A 16,479-nucleotide genomic window follows, 5' to 3' on the forward strand; every position below is an offset into this window, starting at 1 on the left:
CTGAGACTTCCTCGACGCTGCCTCACCTGACGTCGCCTTCCTTACGGAAATCTGGACGAGCGCCAGCTCAGCATCAAGATCATCTGCAAGGACCGCCCCAACCAGCCAGGAAGAGGCATCACCATCGTCCACAAAAGCACCTTCCGCCTGACCACCCATCCAGACGACCCCACAACCCACATGGAGCACCTGCATTTACAGATCAAGACCAACCCGAAAACCACCATGGCACACTCCCCACGCTCCATTCACCGAAGCCATCATCGACCTCGTCACACCCCAGACCCTCACATCCACAGACTACATCCTACTCGGAGACCTCAACTTCCACCTGGACAACCACAATGATCCGAACACATCCTCCCACTTATAGAACTTTGCCAACGTAGGTCTGAAACAGCTAGAAACCACCCCAAAGCACACAGCAGGACACACACTCGACCCTATTTTCGCCGTAGGAAACAGCGTCTCATACAGCCAAACCATGGAACTTCTCTGGACGGATGACCACCTTATCCACTTCTCCTTCAACAAACCCACTGCACCCAAGCACACCCACCGTTTCTCCCGCAGAAGCTGGAACAAGGTTACTGAGGACCAGCTCACCACCACCCTCAATAGCACCTCACCACTGTCAACCTCTGACGCCAACATCGCAGCTCGCAACCCTCACCAGTGGATTGCAAACTGCAACGACACCATGGCCATGCTCAAGAAAGCCACCGGCAAACACATCAAGAAAGCAAGTTAGTTCACGCCTCAAAAAGACATGGAGGAACCACAAAACCCCAGAAGCTCACATCGCCTTCAAAGCAGCCACCACTGCACACAACAACCTCATCAAAAACACAAGGAAGAAGGCCCTTCAAGACAGAATCAACACAACGCAAACAACAGCAAAGAACTCTTCACCATCATCGAGGAATTTGTCAAACCCAACAGCGAAACCACAGATGTCCCACCCTCCCAAGACCTCTGCAACAGACTCGGCACCTTCTTCCACCACAAGATCAAGAAAATCTATGACAACTTCGACAACCAGGTCCTTCCCACCACACCAGCAACCTCCTCAACCGACGCCCCCCTACAGACTGCTCAGTTGGATCCCACTCACCACGGAGGTCACCTTAAAGACCATGAAAAGCATCCACCCTGGAGCACCATCGGACCCCGGCCCGTACCGCAACTTCCACAGAGCCACCATCACAATGAGCTACGCTAAACCATCAACTGTTCCCTCGAGACCGCCTCCTTCCCCTACAACTGGAAACACGCTGAAATCAACCCACTCCTGAAGAAACCCTCCCCGGACCTGACAGACCCTAACAACTTCAGGCCCATCTCCCTGCTCCCCTTTCCAGCTAAAGTCATCGAAAAAGATGTCAACAACTAACTAGCCGACTTCATCGAAACAAACGTCATCCTGGACATCTCCCAATCCAGTTTCCGAAGCAATCACAGCACCGAGACCGCCCTCCTCCCGTCACCAATGACATCAGCTCCCTTCTCGACCAGGGCAAAACCACAGCCCTCATCCTCCTGGACCTCTCAGCAGCATTCAACACCGACTCCCACCGCACCCTAGCCACTAGACTCCAAGACACCGGCATCCACGACAAGGCCCTCAACTGGATCCTATCCTTTCTCACAGGCAGAACACAACGGGTCAGACTTCCGCCATACCTCTCGTAACCGATAGAGATCAACTGCGGAGTGCCCCAGGGCTCCTCTCTCAGCCCCTCCCTCTTTAACGTCTACATGACCCACCTCGCAACCATCATCGGGAACCACAGACTCAACATTGTCTATGACACCGACGACACACAGTTGATCCTCTCCCTCACCAACAAACCCAACGTCACCAGGTACAACTTCCAAGAAGGGATGAAAGCCTTCACCACCTGGATGAAGAACAGCTGCCTTAAGCTCAACTCAGACAAGACAGAAGTCCTTATCCTGGATTCACCCCCACCACATGGAACGATACCTGGTGGCCGTCTGTGCTAGTAACTACCCCCTTCCCGATGGACCATGCATGAAATTTCGGCATCATACTAGGCGCATTACTCATTAGGGACCGCCAGTACCTCGGCCTGTTTCAATACTGTCTACCTGCTGCAAAAGACCTTCAGAAGGATCCCCACCAAATCCAGAAAGACCGTCACTCACGCGCTCATCAGCAGCAGACTCGACTACAACAACTCACTCTATGCCGGCGTTACCTAGAAAAACCTCTGCAAGCTCCAGAATGTCCAGAATGCCGCAGCCAGACTGGTCCTTGACCTCTCCGGGCACAGCCACACCACTCAACACCTCTGCAAACTCCACTGAATCCCGGCAGACAGAAGAATAACCTTTAAACTCCTCACTCATTCTTACAAGCGCCTCCACAACGCCAGACCAGCATACCTGAACAGCTGTCTCTCCTTTCACGCACCCAAAAGACATCTCTGCTCCGCCCAGCCCGTCTTGGCCACCGTTCTATGGATCCGCAAGACCAGAACTGGAGGAAAGTCTTTCTCCTTCCTCGCTGCCCAGACCTGGGGCACCCTACCCCTCCACTTCAGACTATCTCCCACGCTACCCCCGTATAGGAAGGACTTCAAGACCTGGCTCCTAGGATGACCACATCACTTAGACAGATCTGCTCCTCACCACCCGCCAGCGCCTTGAGACCCTCACAGGTGAGTATTGAGCTTTACCAACGATTGGTTGATTTATTGATTAATTGATTTGATCAAAGCATATCAAAGCATGGAAAATGGATGAAATGGGGCATTTATAATAGGTTAGGTGTAAGGTTAGAGTTAAGAGTTAGGATTGGGGTACTTCGCAGCATTGAGATAGTGATGAGATAACTGTTAAGGTTAGAGGGTTTAATTCACTTTGTAAATGGAAAATAGTAACTACCTAAAAAGTTGTGAATTTTTAGCTCTTTCAAATGTAGGAACTCTAGCTTTCAACAAAGACTCGTTTTTAACAGGTTTTATAGTTGCTCACGTCCGAAAAGCATCGAAAATTATTAGAGAGATTTAGAACAGGTTGCAAAGAAAGCAAATGGTTAACACCACTTTTTTTCACCTGATCTATATTGGTGACCGTAAGGAGAGACGTCCCTAAAAGAACCCAAGAAGAGAGAAAGATGAGAGTGAGCGGGTCTCGCATTAGTAAACTGAGCCCTCTTGCTTAAGGAGTGTCAGGAGCAGGTTTTTTCCGAGTCCACCACACCTCTCACGCAGGCCTAACACGAAGCATGAGCCCTCGTGATGCAAGCGTGCCCTTGAGAAGGAAAGGTTAAAGCTATGACACATTAATAGTTGATAGGTTTGAGGAGGAATGAATTAATCATGTGTGACATGGGGTGTTACTGCCATATACAGCCCTTAAAGTCAATATGTGGATTGAGAGCCATTTGGAAGTATGTGACTTAAAGCCCAACTTATTCTATTTTGGTATGCAAAGCCTTCTCAAAATGTGACCTTGCAGACATAAATTCTTATACTAGTGTGCAATGCTAGCCAGTGGCTGTTGTGTAATATTGTGAGTGAGTGAATCCCACTCAAAGGTTGGCATTGGGCAATCTAAGGCATGGTTTGGGGTAATATTGTGAGTGGGTAAATCCCACTCCGATGTTGGCATTGGGCATTCTAAGGCATAGGTTTGTGTAATATTGTGAGTAAATCCCACTCAAAGGTGGCATTGGACATTCTAAGGCATGGTTTTGTTTGATATTGTGAGTGAGTGAATCCCACTCAAAGGTTGGCATTGGGCATTCTAAGGCATGGTTTGGGGTAATATTGTGAGTGAGTAAATCCGACTCCGATGTTGGCATTGGGCATTCTAAGGCATAGGTTTGTGTAATATTGTGAGTAAATCCCACTTAAAGGTGGCATTGGACATTCTAAGGCATGGTTTTGTGTGATATTGTGAGTGAGTGAATCCCACTCAAAGGTTGGGATTTGGCATTCTAGGGCATAGTTTGCCTGGAAAGCTTGAAAACGCCCTCAAACGTGAGTCTGTAGGTATTCTCGAACTCGTCTTTAGCCTCTTGCCCACTCTAGAAACGGTTGGAGATGTATTGCTGCCAGGGGCAGTAGTGAATCCCTTTCCTGAATTTAGGAGGGGAAAGGAACATCTCTCAAAACCGCAGGGTGTAAGGGAAGGGTTTTCTCCGTGGCTAGAAAAATTACCTAACTTGGAAAAATGGTTTGTGCACCTGCAGAAAAGTGATTACATTAGTTGAGGCGTAATTAAACACCATATACAATTCTCCTGGCCCAAATGCCCACACACAGGTGTTGCCAGTATCTTGCAAATTATGCTAAGGAAGTTCTGACTGGTGCAGCTTGCATTCCATAACCTTGAAAGGTTGTGTACATTTCACAAGTTGGTACATTAGTACCCTGGTGCGGTTGTCGACCTGCAGGTGCAAATTGGCAACCTTTTGTGATTTGGGCCCCTTGGGATAAGTTTCTATGATGCTTTATCGTGATAAGAACTATTTGTGATCTCAAATAGTAACCTTTAGAAAGAAATGTTGGTACCAACCAGCATGTCGAACTAGAACGGGCCATGTGCGACGTGACGATAGTGCTGACAATTGAGGCCTTCAGTATCTGTGCCCGTTGAAGCACTTGCGCCTGTTTACAACTGTGTCATCAAATTGTATTTGCTCACAGTTTGTGCACGCATTTACTGTTCCCCTCGAGCGCAGTTTTTGAAGAATACAGAAATGTATGCAAAATTAGCGAAAATGCCATTTGTGTTTCACTCCCCAGTTTTTGCAATAATGTAAAAAACAGAGTCTCAAAATTATTATTTTATATCTTGGAAGTTAGATTTCCTGGGCAGATTTCTAACACAGCGAGGAAGGAAGCAATATGAGAGACATTTTCTGAAACAATATTTCTTGTGAGCGTTCACACACTACGTTCTGTGCTTGATGCATTTTTTCCTCCGGGTCGTCCTTTGTCATTTCCGGTTTATGTGTGCACAAGCACTGGGCATGGGGGTGCCAGTATCACCTGTAGATTCACATACCTTGCCATAGTCTCTAGTCGTGAGCCAGCCTGCTTCCTGCAAAGTTCTGCAACTAAGCAAATACGTAGATGCCAAGAAGCCAATGCCCTGGGCCTGGAGGTTAACTTTTACACCAGTGGGGCGTGTGCACGGGCACTGGAGCGCTAATGTGCCCTTGTGTGAGCAGCTTGACTGGACTTTCATTGATATATTTACATCATATACAGGGAAGTTCATAAATATGGGCTTTTTAACTTCCAAAAACAGCAGCAAAGTTGATACCGCTTGGCTTTGCTAGAAATACCTCTCCAATTGCGAAAGGAAAATGCCAGGAGGACAGTGTAGTATTGGTGTATTTGTTTGTCTACTGAGGCTGATGTCAAATGTACTTTACGTCCCAGATTGTTTAAAGTAATTCGATCCATAACGGTCATACATGAACAAACATCTACTTTTTTTCTTGTATCATTTAGGTTACCGTGTCCCCTGGTCAACGTTCAAGTGGGCTCCAACTCATCAAGACGTCTTGTGTAAATCAAGGTGAGCTGCAGTGACGTCGCGAGCGCTTAATCCGGCCGCGCCCTAGTCCCTGTGAGCCGCGTCTCCTCTGCGCGCACAGCCCGGGCTCCTCGGCAGCGGGTCTGACCTCAGAGGCGGCGGAATGAACACGGACGGCAGCGGGAAGAGGGACTACGCACCTGAGCGCGAGAGCGGAGACACTGCCATCGACCCGAACCCTCACAGCCTACAAAATGTAGTCCAGAAATAAACAACGCGCGGATTTCTGGACTGGGACTTGAACGGAAGAGGCTTTTGGCGATTCTCCCGCAAGGACAGCTGTCCAGAGCGCTGCCCTGTACGGATGGACAGAGCGCCCGAACCTGCACACGGCCAGCGCTGTTCTCCGAAAGGAGCGATTTAGATAGGTAGACAGTATGTGCCTGCCAGGCTAGCCATCTTTTAAATGTGAGTTATTTAAGTGAGTTTTATGGAACTGACAAGCAGCACTACTATGTTGAATCAATTTTAAACCCCAATTTTCAAGGCCTTCCATAAAGATTACGGTGCCATCTGCTCTTCCAAAGCTCCTTCTCACCCGAGAAAAGGGCCATCTTCCAACGCCACTTGGCCACACTGACTATCTACCAACACCACTTGGCCACACAGACCATCTTCCAACGCCACTTGGCTACATTGGCCATCTTCCAACGCCACTTGGCCACACTGACCATCTTCCAACGCCACTTGGACACACACTGACCATCTCCAAACATCACTTGGCCACACTGACCATCTTCCAACGCCACTTGGCCACACTGACCATCTCCCAATACCACTTTTTCACACTGACCATCTTCCAACGCCACTTGGCCACACTGACCATCTTCTATTACATTGACTATAGGGGCCTAAGTACCAAAGGCACCCTGATGTTGTCTATGACCACAGTGTACATGAATGGAGGTAGCATAGGAAACCAGCGCTATGCTCGGTGGCATAAGCAGGACAGCCTGGAGGACTACGTGCGAACGGAGAGCTATGGCGAAGATGAGGAGGGCAAGCCGCGCCGGTTGACACCCTTCGAGAAGCTCAACCAGGACATGTCCCAGGATGAAAAGGTGGTGAAGGAGTTAACCCTGGGAAAAAGAATTGGATTTTACAGAGTCAGAGGGGAAATAGGAAGTGGTAACTTCTCCCAAGTGAAGCTTGGAATCCATTCTTTGACCAAAGGTATGTGTGGTGCTTGCCATTTTATTTCTCCTCGTTCTACATAAAATGACGTACACTCTGTCGATGAGCTATGTCTACATTAGGTGCATTGTATTTATATTGGTAAGACATTCCTCAAAATACCACCAGATATGCACATTTTAGATTTATGTTTATCTCATTATTCTTAACAGGAGATGCATTGTTATGGCGTAGTATTGGCTGATGGCTCAGTGATGACTACATTAATTTCCCCTCATTGCCGATTGCTCACATCTGTTGGCAAATGTTTGCTCTCTAGCATTCTCTTAATTTAGCTTTATGAAGAATCTGAGTCCAGTTTCCAGTGGAGACATACCCAAATTGCATAAAAGTGCAATTTGATTACCATACCTGCTAGTTGTCTTTTCGGAGAGTCCCAGGGTGGATGCATCATGGAATCCGAATTTACCCGATACCCTCCACAGTAGGCCAGTGTGATCGGTTGAACGTACTCTGGAGTTTTAACAACTCTAAAAGACTTAACAAACCTACAGTCTCTATCCAGAGTCTCATTAACACTAACATGCACACTGAATTCAGGAAAGGATTTTGCGTAGATACGTCTGTCGATTCTACCTTTGACTCCTTGTGAATGATTCCTAATAGCCCACTCATTTTCACTTACATTACAGGCTGTTTTATTTATGGTAATCCGTTGAGTGTTCAGAACTCTCCAAAGCCTTTTCTAGAAGGGAATGTGAAGAAACGGAAGGCGATGAGATCATCTGTGGCACTATTAGATGTCTACTGCCGTAGTTCATGTGGCGCAGTAGTGCCTTCAGAGCCCTTCTGAATTTCAGATCTGTCTCTTATCTAATGTGGAGTGGAAGAAAGTTCCATAGGGAGAAGGTTTGAAAATATATTGTTCCCACAGAGTGAAAGCTAACTTCTCTCATGGATGGACAATATGTACTTGGACAGCTGTACGGCTGAAGTGCTCTAAACATTGTGAGTTATGCAATGCATCTTGATTCCAGCGTGTTTCTTTATCAGCAGCAAATGTATGATGAGGACTTTATTGCTGAGTAGATTTGGTCCAAATGATTTTGGTCAATGATGAGGTGGTTTTCTGATAGCTGAAATTTCTTAAACATGATAACTGGCAAACCAACCCCTATTTAGTTGCAATAATTGAGACGTAATGTAACCATATGAGCATAATGTGGGAGTTTGAAGGTGGTAGAAATGTATGTCAGAGTAGATGAGTCAGAAAGATCATCTGACATAAATAGTGTGTCTAAATATTGTTTACAAAAATATTTTCCCAATATTTGTAGATTTTCTATTACCTCCTGCTTCAATGCAGTGAACGACCTGTTGATGTCCACCACATTTCCTTTGCAGAGCAAATTACATTAACAGGTTTTCCAAGCCATTAAAGAAGAAAATGCTTCTGGTGCTTCCTTTGAAAAAGTAAAGTGGTGAAACCTAGGCCCAGCCACACAAGTGGGTTATCGTATTTATCGGAAGTGTGAGAACACTGTGTGGTAGGAATTTTATGGATCGCAAAGAAAGTAACGACTTTTGACATACTTAGACACCTTATCGATGTGTGCTATTTCATGGTATTTCTACATCGAGATGCTCTCTCTGATCAAGAAGCAACACTCGATTTGGTTTTCCATTTTTGCGTAACATGATTGGCCACATCTCCCTATAAATATGATGGTAGCCCATTCGGATGGGACAAGAAGGCCTCATAGATGCGACGTGGTGCTCTTCTAAAAAAAAAATAATTGCAGGTTAGTGAGCTGGAATTGAAGACTTGGAATGAGGTGCTTGTAAGAAAATAAATAGACCAGCTAAAACTTAACATACAAGAAAATTGTAATTGGCATGTGCTCCTGGTTTAAAAACGGAAGTGATGTTTTGGGAGCAACAGCCAATAAGAAGCTTCAATAGAGTTGTCAGCCAATGGGAAGCAGCAGCTGTAATTTCCCTCCTGTGGACTGATTACAGCAGGGCTTGCAGTCAGCACATGCGCTCTGATGCTGGACCTAAAATAGGCTTTCTACAGCTCTGGTACAGCGGTATGGGAGGAATGCCTCTTCTGAGATGTAAAGTGCTTATAAAATGGCCGCCTTTTGGCAAGGATCCGACTGGCTATTTGTCTCCTGTGTCTCAGTTGACGTATTCGGTCTGGCACCCATCTTGCTATCTGCCTGGGTCAAATGAATGTTGCCGTTGGAATCCACGTGACCTCCAACCTGGCTTCACTTTTCCCGGAATATTACTCCTTGAGCCCACCAGTCCCCACACTAACAGCGAAAAAATGTAATCTCTGGAGCAAACTTCAAACCCTGACCTTAATGTACCCGCGGGCCTTTTGTATATGATTCAGCAGTTACACTCCCATTATTGTTTGTGGATTGAATTGAATGGGAAGGGGATTTTGACTTGAAAGCTAGTTCTTTATTGACATTTTTTTACAGGAAGCTTGTTTTCTTGCACCCTTTCTGTTTAGTCTGCAAAATGGACGACTTTCCTGAAGCAATAAAAAGTAGACACTCCTTTTCCACCAAAAGTTGTTGATTATCATGTTGCATGCTTAATGTATGCAAATTATTTAATTTTACTAGATTACAACCCATTTGACCTGTAAAGAAAAATCATAGTATTGGGGGACTATTGCAGACAGAATAAATTGAAATTCAACAAAAGTAAAACGCTGACCTTTTTGGTAAAACAGACTAATGTGCTAGCGATATCTAAACAACCAACCTCTAAAACACAGGCATTCATGTAAATATCTGGGTTTAAACTCCAATCTGAACTGGTCAACCCTCTTTTCATCACTGATATATTCCATATTGGGTTACGTAAATGCCCTAAAAAGATTTGTTGCATTTAATGCTAGTTGGTCCATGAACCACTCTTAATATCAGTATAAAGGAAAGTAATACCCAAATCCTATATGGAGCAGAATTGTTTGCTCTCGATCGGAGGTGGGATTGGAGCTCTCTTGAAGGCTTGTGTATAAAAAGACTTCTGACAATGCCCTCAAGGGTCATTATCAAGGCTATTCGTTTAGAATGTCATCATGATTTACAGAATTTACTTGCCAATGCCAGATCTGTTCAGTATCTTTTTCAGCTGGGGGCAGTGGCGGAAGACGGGAACAAAAAGTAGGGGAACTGTAGGTGGAGAATGAGAGGGCTGGAATAACCCGAAGTTGGGATCAGTGGGCGGGGTCAGAGGTGTGGCCAGAATGCGCAAAACATTCAAATGTTTAGTATTTGGCATTTCACTGACCAGTTACAGTTCGTAATGTTATCAAATTCAACCAATGGATACACATGATTATTCAGGGTTTAATATGAGTTATTGGTCCCAGATACACTTAAAAGTGGAAGTACAAGCCATGGAGTTTCTGTCATCAGCACTTCTCCTCCCTTTTCCCACAAGAGCCGTTCAAACATGAATGGCAAAATATCCTAGTTTGTAAATGTTTTCCATATAATTATGGCTCTGCCTTACTCGCCACATAATGCTACATCTGCTGTATAATCTGACAATTTTAACTAATAAATTGTTAGTATCTCAAACGTATCAAAAGTTACTAAAAAAATATGACTAGTGTTGCTGCGAAGTGGACAGTCCTTTGCAAAGGTTGACTGATCACCTTTCTCACTGCTGCATTTGTATGTTACACTGAGGCAAAATCTTTCCAGAGACTGTTAGCATGTGTAAAAATGTCAAAATAAAGTATCAGAAAAAATACTGCATTACGTTGCAACCTTTTTTTTGTTGCATAATTTAGTCAACACTGCGGTGTCATTTTGTACTCATTTACTGTAAATTCCAGTGCCCCAAAGCAGGCAGCACATGTTAAAAGTGCTTGTGCATGAAGCAGAGTGACTGTGAAGTTTGCGAACTTCGTTTGGTGCGTGCAAATCCTGCATTGCCGATCCCTGATGAGATGCAGCTACTACTGCTGAAACAAGGCCAATGGAGGTATCAATGGGTGAGGCGGACTGGCCTCAAGGGCAGGGCCGGCTTTAGCGCTGGTGGCTCCCTGTGCAACAATGTTCGTTGGTGCCCCCCAATGACCACCTCTGCCACCGATTTCCTCACTACCACACTTTAATAGTGTCCCTCAAGTCTCCATAACCACACTCTCGGATGCATTCAATTTGATTTACACCACCACTCATACCAGTGTAGGGTTTCAGACCACTTTACATCACACACATTACATAGAGACAATCAATCATACGTGTGTAAATCACTGTATAGAAAATGTTACGTAAGTACTACAAGGTGTAGGAGTCACATGACAACCATCCTAGTAGGCGGTATAGTTTAATAGTGATTTATCTGGAGAAACACAAAATCAGAATTTAAAACATAATACCATGGTTGAGGGTCTCTTTAACAATCAGAATTGATTTCTATCCAGATGAACACTTTTTGCAACATTAGGATAATCAAAGACTGGGGCAAAAAACCATAACGCTCTAATTTATACCTTGCAGTTTTTATGCCACTCTTAGATGACAGTTAATAGCTCACTGTTCTGATTGTATTTTTAGCTTATAAACTGCAAGTAACAAAAGGCTCTCTCTGACAAAAGCAGTAACCCACTGACCTATATACATTATGTGCAGTTTGTGATCTGCATGGTACATGTTCTTTGCAGCAGGCACATTAACCCTCTGTGCTACCTTTCTATGAGCCAAAACGTCCGTTGGACAAAACTCTGACCTCTATCTAGGAAGAACATTATTCACCAGAGTTATCATTACATTTTAATTGTTTTCTGAAAATTGCTGGAGACCAGGAAGAGGCAGCAAGTGCTTTTAGAATCAATATACTTGCAAACACGATGCCCCCACGCAAAGTCAGTGCCCGGTGCGGTTGCACCGCCCTAGAGCCAACCCTTCTCAAGGTTCCCGTGATCTCAGTGACAGAGTCACTGTCGCTCTAGGGTGTGCTGCTTCATAGTCTGTCCGCTAGACTGGAGGTGAACCTCAGTATGGATTGTGGTGGACAAGCCTTCAAGGTTAACCCAGATTTGCCACCACTAGGTTCCATCTACCGGTGCTAAGAAACCAGGGCTTCCAAGGCCTTGTGGGGCCTACTAATGTCTAGCATGGGAATGTGCTCCCTCTGGTGAGTGGACTGGTGGACTGGTCATGAAGGCTGAACCTGGTTCCCCAGTTCCAAATTCTCTTGATCTGGCCATAGTACCACATCCTCTCACCCCCTGAACACCTTTCTGCCCACTGAGAGAAACTCACACTGCCGTCAACTACAACACAATTGTGCCCCGCTCGAAACCCCTGGATGCGACTGGATTCAAATTACACACTAGACATGAGTAATATGCTGCCTAAAAAAAAGTAACAACATCCTGGAGAATGCAAACACTAATAGGGAATGCAAGATGAAGTAAAGCATGTCAAATTGTAAGCAGGAATAACATGATTACCTTAACGCTTTTACACTCATTAATCAGAAATCAGTGAGTGTTTTTGCCTCTAAGGTTAAGGTCAGGAAGAGACCCGTTTTAATGTCCATTGCTTTTAAAAAAGACCACATCCATGAATACAGAGCCGCAGTACACAAACTACCCATCAATCAGGCATTGCAGTACCTCCAGGACTGGTGCACGTTTCCACCCGGGTAAAACGATGCTGTTCAATGAAAGACAAGAAAATAAAAGTAGCGCTTCATGGCAAACTCTGTCAAGTGACGCTGATGTGTTTGGGTGCACATAAAATCAATCTGGCCACTTTGCGACTACTCTGTCTTGCTTTAGGTAGTTATTTATTTATTTTTCATATTTTGAACCTTTTATTCCCTAAGCTGAACTTTGGAATAGAAAAATGTAAAAAAAAAAGACGACATTTCCAACAAAAGTTTTTTTCTTTTTTGGATCCATTTCACAGGGGAACAAATAAACAAAAGGAGGAAAGAGAGGGTGAGAACCGTTTCTTGAAGACCTGGTTTTCAGTAAGTGAAGAGGAGCTACACAGAATGAGAGGGAATAAGAGGAAGAAAGATAGGGGATCAGCTTCCAGCGGCAGAGCAGAAGCAGACACTGTGCTTGTCTTCTCTGGGCAAGAAGGAAAGAGTCCTTTTTCTTCTCTGCCCACCCGCCCGTCCCCGAACGGCCATAAACGCCAAGCCTCATCTCTAGGCCTTGGCTATTCCTGCCGTCCTGGGACGCATGTTCATAATAAAAAAGTAGGGGAACGGAATCCATGGAATTAAAGAAGTAGGGGCACGCCGTGCCCTGCCGATCCCGCCCACTTCGACCACTAGCTGGGGGGGGGGGGGTTAGAGTGGGGAGTCCCTTAGAGCTAATTTAAGGTAAAATTAAATGTAACTATGTGCTCACTAGCCACTAGCCTTGATCTCAATCCTTTTTTATAACTAACTGTTCTAGTTAAGATGACTTACATTGAAACAGCTAATAAATGAGAAGTATTTAGTAAGTCTTTTTTTTTTTTTACGGAGTTTTATATAGCGCGAACTTGATCGGGTATCAGAGCGCTTTACATAGCACCAGTTGCGTTACATGAGGACACATTAATTTTTTTGTTAGGCACGGGGCGATTAAGTGATTTGCCCAAAATCACAGAATATTCAGGGTCATTGCAGAGACTCAAACCCGGTTCCCCAGATTCAAGCTCGACCGCCTCAACCGTTAGGCCAACTCCTCTCTCGTCTTCCCGCTCACAGCGCTACCTATGTATCTACTACAAATTCTGTAAAATATTTTGCAAAGTGGATAGGGTCAATAGACATCCATCCTGACCTGTTCGTTGTCTTGCATAATCAGATTATGGACTTGATTTTAAGATTGCATATCGGAGGTTTGTTTTCTTGGCTTTAGGAATTTTTGCTTAAAATTGCACTAAACAAAGATTTACGACCATGCAGTCTAAAAATCTGTATGCGGACAACACCCAACTGTATTTGAAAATCTTCACTCCAGAAGACTTAATTTCCCTCAACGCTATTCTACAGAACACGCAAATCTGGCTCACTAACAAGCACCTCATGCTTAATACCCAAAAAACTAAATTCATTCTCATCTCTCCACCGAATCACACACCTAAGATAGACCTATGGTTGAAACACCTAACCAAAGTCGCCACCACACAATAATCTGCCACATAGCAAATTTGTGTTACAGATAGCGATGTGAGTGGCACAAGTTGGATGAGATTGAGAAAATTTATTTGCACACTCACCTGACATTTATTTAAGTTTGGTCTCAGCCAACGCACTAAAATGGGAAGTAGCATAACGTAATTACCGAAATGTGCTTATATAATGTTGCGTGGTGTCTGTCTTTGTTTCTTGTATTTCACAGATAAAGAACCACGCATGACAGATCAATTATCTGTTACATTCACATAAGTAGCAGCTACTCTGCCCTTAATTAACTGACAGGATAGGGACTCCCCTTCTCTGTTTTTTCCAGGGTGGATGACCCTTGCCCTGAAGAAAGTCCAGGACCTATATGGCCGACTGAAATATGTTGGCACTAGGGGCATTGGACCATAACACTCCCATTGACCCGATTTTCAAGAATTTTAACAACCCTGACAGACCCAAGAATAAAGGGAAAACTGAGGTTTTTTATCTTTAAACCCCCTGATCTTCACTTATCATAAGAGCTCCCAACACTGTGGTTGAGCCCACCCCGACTTGTAGGCGTCGGGGTGACCCGATGATGAAGCATGACACCACTAGGGTGTGTGAGTGTAACTAAACAAAAAGGAATTGCTTCCTTTCTCACCTTCTGGTTGAGTTAGACATATTTCCTGACACAAGATACTTCCCTTTTCGCAGTTAGGTACTCTTTTCTCTGACCACACGTTGGTCTATTTAAGTATTTTTTGTGGTTTAATGAAACACCTAACCTCCTTTGACTGTGCTCCCCTCATCATTGACTCCGCACAATCCCAAGGAGTCACCATAGACAAACACCTGATTATGCAAACTCACATCACTAATGCCACTAAGGGAGCTAATCACAAGTTGAGTATACTAAGGAAACTCAAACCCTTCCTCCCTCAGGCCAACCTAAAAATAGCAGTGCAAGCCCTAGTGCTACCAAGATGAGACTATGGAAGCACCACTCTTTGCGGTCTCCCCAAATACAAGCTGGCTCCGCTGAGGGCATCACTTAATGCTGTGGCAAGTCTGATATCAGGTACGAAAAGAAATAGCCACATCTCTCCGACCCTGAAAACTCTGAACTGGCTGCCATACGAGGCAAGAATACACCTAAAGGTTTCCTGCATGACCCATAAAGCACTACATAACAATACACCCACTTACTTAGCTCTAAAGCTTGAAAGGTCCGGAGGATGCAGACAACTACGAAGTGCGCGTAGGTTACTTCTGAAACCACAATCCTTCCGTAAGAAGAGAACTGGTTGCCGAGCTTTCTCAGGGATTGCACCAAAGATTTGGAACTCCTTACCTCCAGGGGTACGTGGAATCTCTTCCTTTACCGCATTCAAAAAAGAAGTAAAAATACTACTAACTAATAAATTCACGTCCTAAGACTTAATTCTATGCTGACATCGAGTCACCTATTTGTTCTTCATATCACTGCCTACCCCTGGTAGATTGAAGGAGAATATTATATGTATATTTATTATCACAACCTCGTATTGCCCATTAACTGTATATAGTGTAATGCTCTGTGGGCCACGGGTCTCCTATATTATCCATATACCACATACTTATGGTAGATTGTAGGAGAATATATAAGTATGTTTATTATCACAACCACCTAATGCTCAATAACTGTCTATAGTGCAATGTTCTGTTGGCTACAGGTCACCTATGTTATCCATATACTACATACCTCTTTTGTACGTAATGACGAATACCAAATGCTTGTACACTACCGCATCTTTTTATGTTTTATACTGTATACTGTAAAGCGCTCTGATACCCTTGTGGGTCACGTTCGCGCAATATAAAACCTTATAAATAAATGAATAAAATAAAATAAATGTCAAACATTCCATGGTACGCTTTTCTACACTACTGTCTTTTCCGTTTTTAAAAGAGAAAGCGGATCATGCTTCTTATTTCTGAAAAATAGCTAAATGGCTTTGAGAATCAGGCCACCGCCTTAAATATAATTTTCACACTTTGCTCTGCTGAAATTATATTTGCTATTGGCCAATTTTTACATGTGTCCTGTAGGAAAGTGCCTCTTTTGACATAGTTTGCCCTCACCTTTTGCCTCATGACTGATGTGATTTTCTTACGGTTAGTGCACTTGGTCCCTGCTAACCAGGCTTCCAGTGCCAGATCTCCTTCCTAAACACTGTACCACAATTGACACAACTTCCGCTACCCTGGTAAGTCCCTAGTAAGTGGCACCCCTGGTACCCAGGGCTTGGGTACAGGAGAGTTTCCCCTCGGGCTGCAGCATGTATTATGCCACCTCAGAGACCCCTCATCAAGACTATGCATGCTGCCATTGCAGACTGCGTGTCTTGGTGCAGAGAAATCTGAAGGGTCAACATGACACACAGCCTTGTGTGCCGTGCCCCCTTACACTGTATAAGGTATAGGTAAATCACACCTAATACAGGCCTTATCCCTAAGACAGGGTGCACTATATCCTATGTGTGCGCATATCAGCATAAGCAGATATGCTCCTACAATGTCCAGTCGGTTCTGAGATATTGTAAGTGAATAAGGAAGCCATAAAGAGTACATGGACTG

General features: G+C 44.5%; 1 protein-coding gene across 2 annotated transcripts in view; it reads left to right on the plus strand.

Annotated features, from left to right (window-relative positions):
* The window catches only part of NIM1K (NIM1 serine/threonine protein kinase), a 340,964-nt gene that overhangs the window by 211,543 nt on the left and 112,942 nt on the right, over positions 1 to 16,479 (plus strand). For both annotated transcript variants that reach the window (XM_085640716.1, XM_085640715.1), the window contains exon 2: positions 5,493 to 6,750. In XM_085640716.1, coding sequence (XP_085496842.1) covers positions 6,450 to 6,750 — 301 coding nt within the window. In that variant the 5' untranslated portion in view covers positions 5,493 to 6,449. The remainder of the gene's footprint in view (positions 1 to 5,492; positions 6,751 to 16,479) is intronic.

Source organism: Triturus cristatus, chromosome 2_1 (genome assembly GCF_964204655.1).
Source record: "Triturus cristatus chromosome 2_1, aTriCri1.1, whole genome shotgun sequence".
Lineage (NCBI taxonomy): Eukaryota > Metazoa > Chordata > Amphibia > Caudata > Salamandridae > Triturus > Triturus cristatus.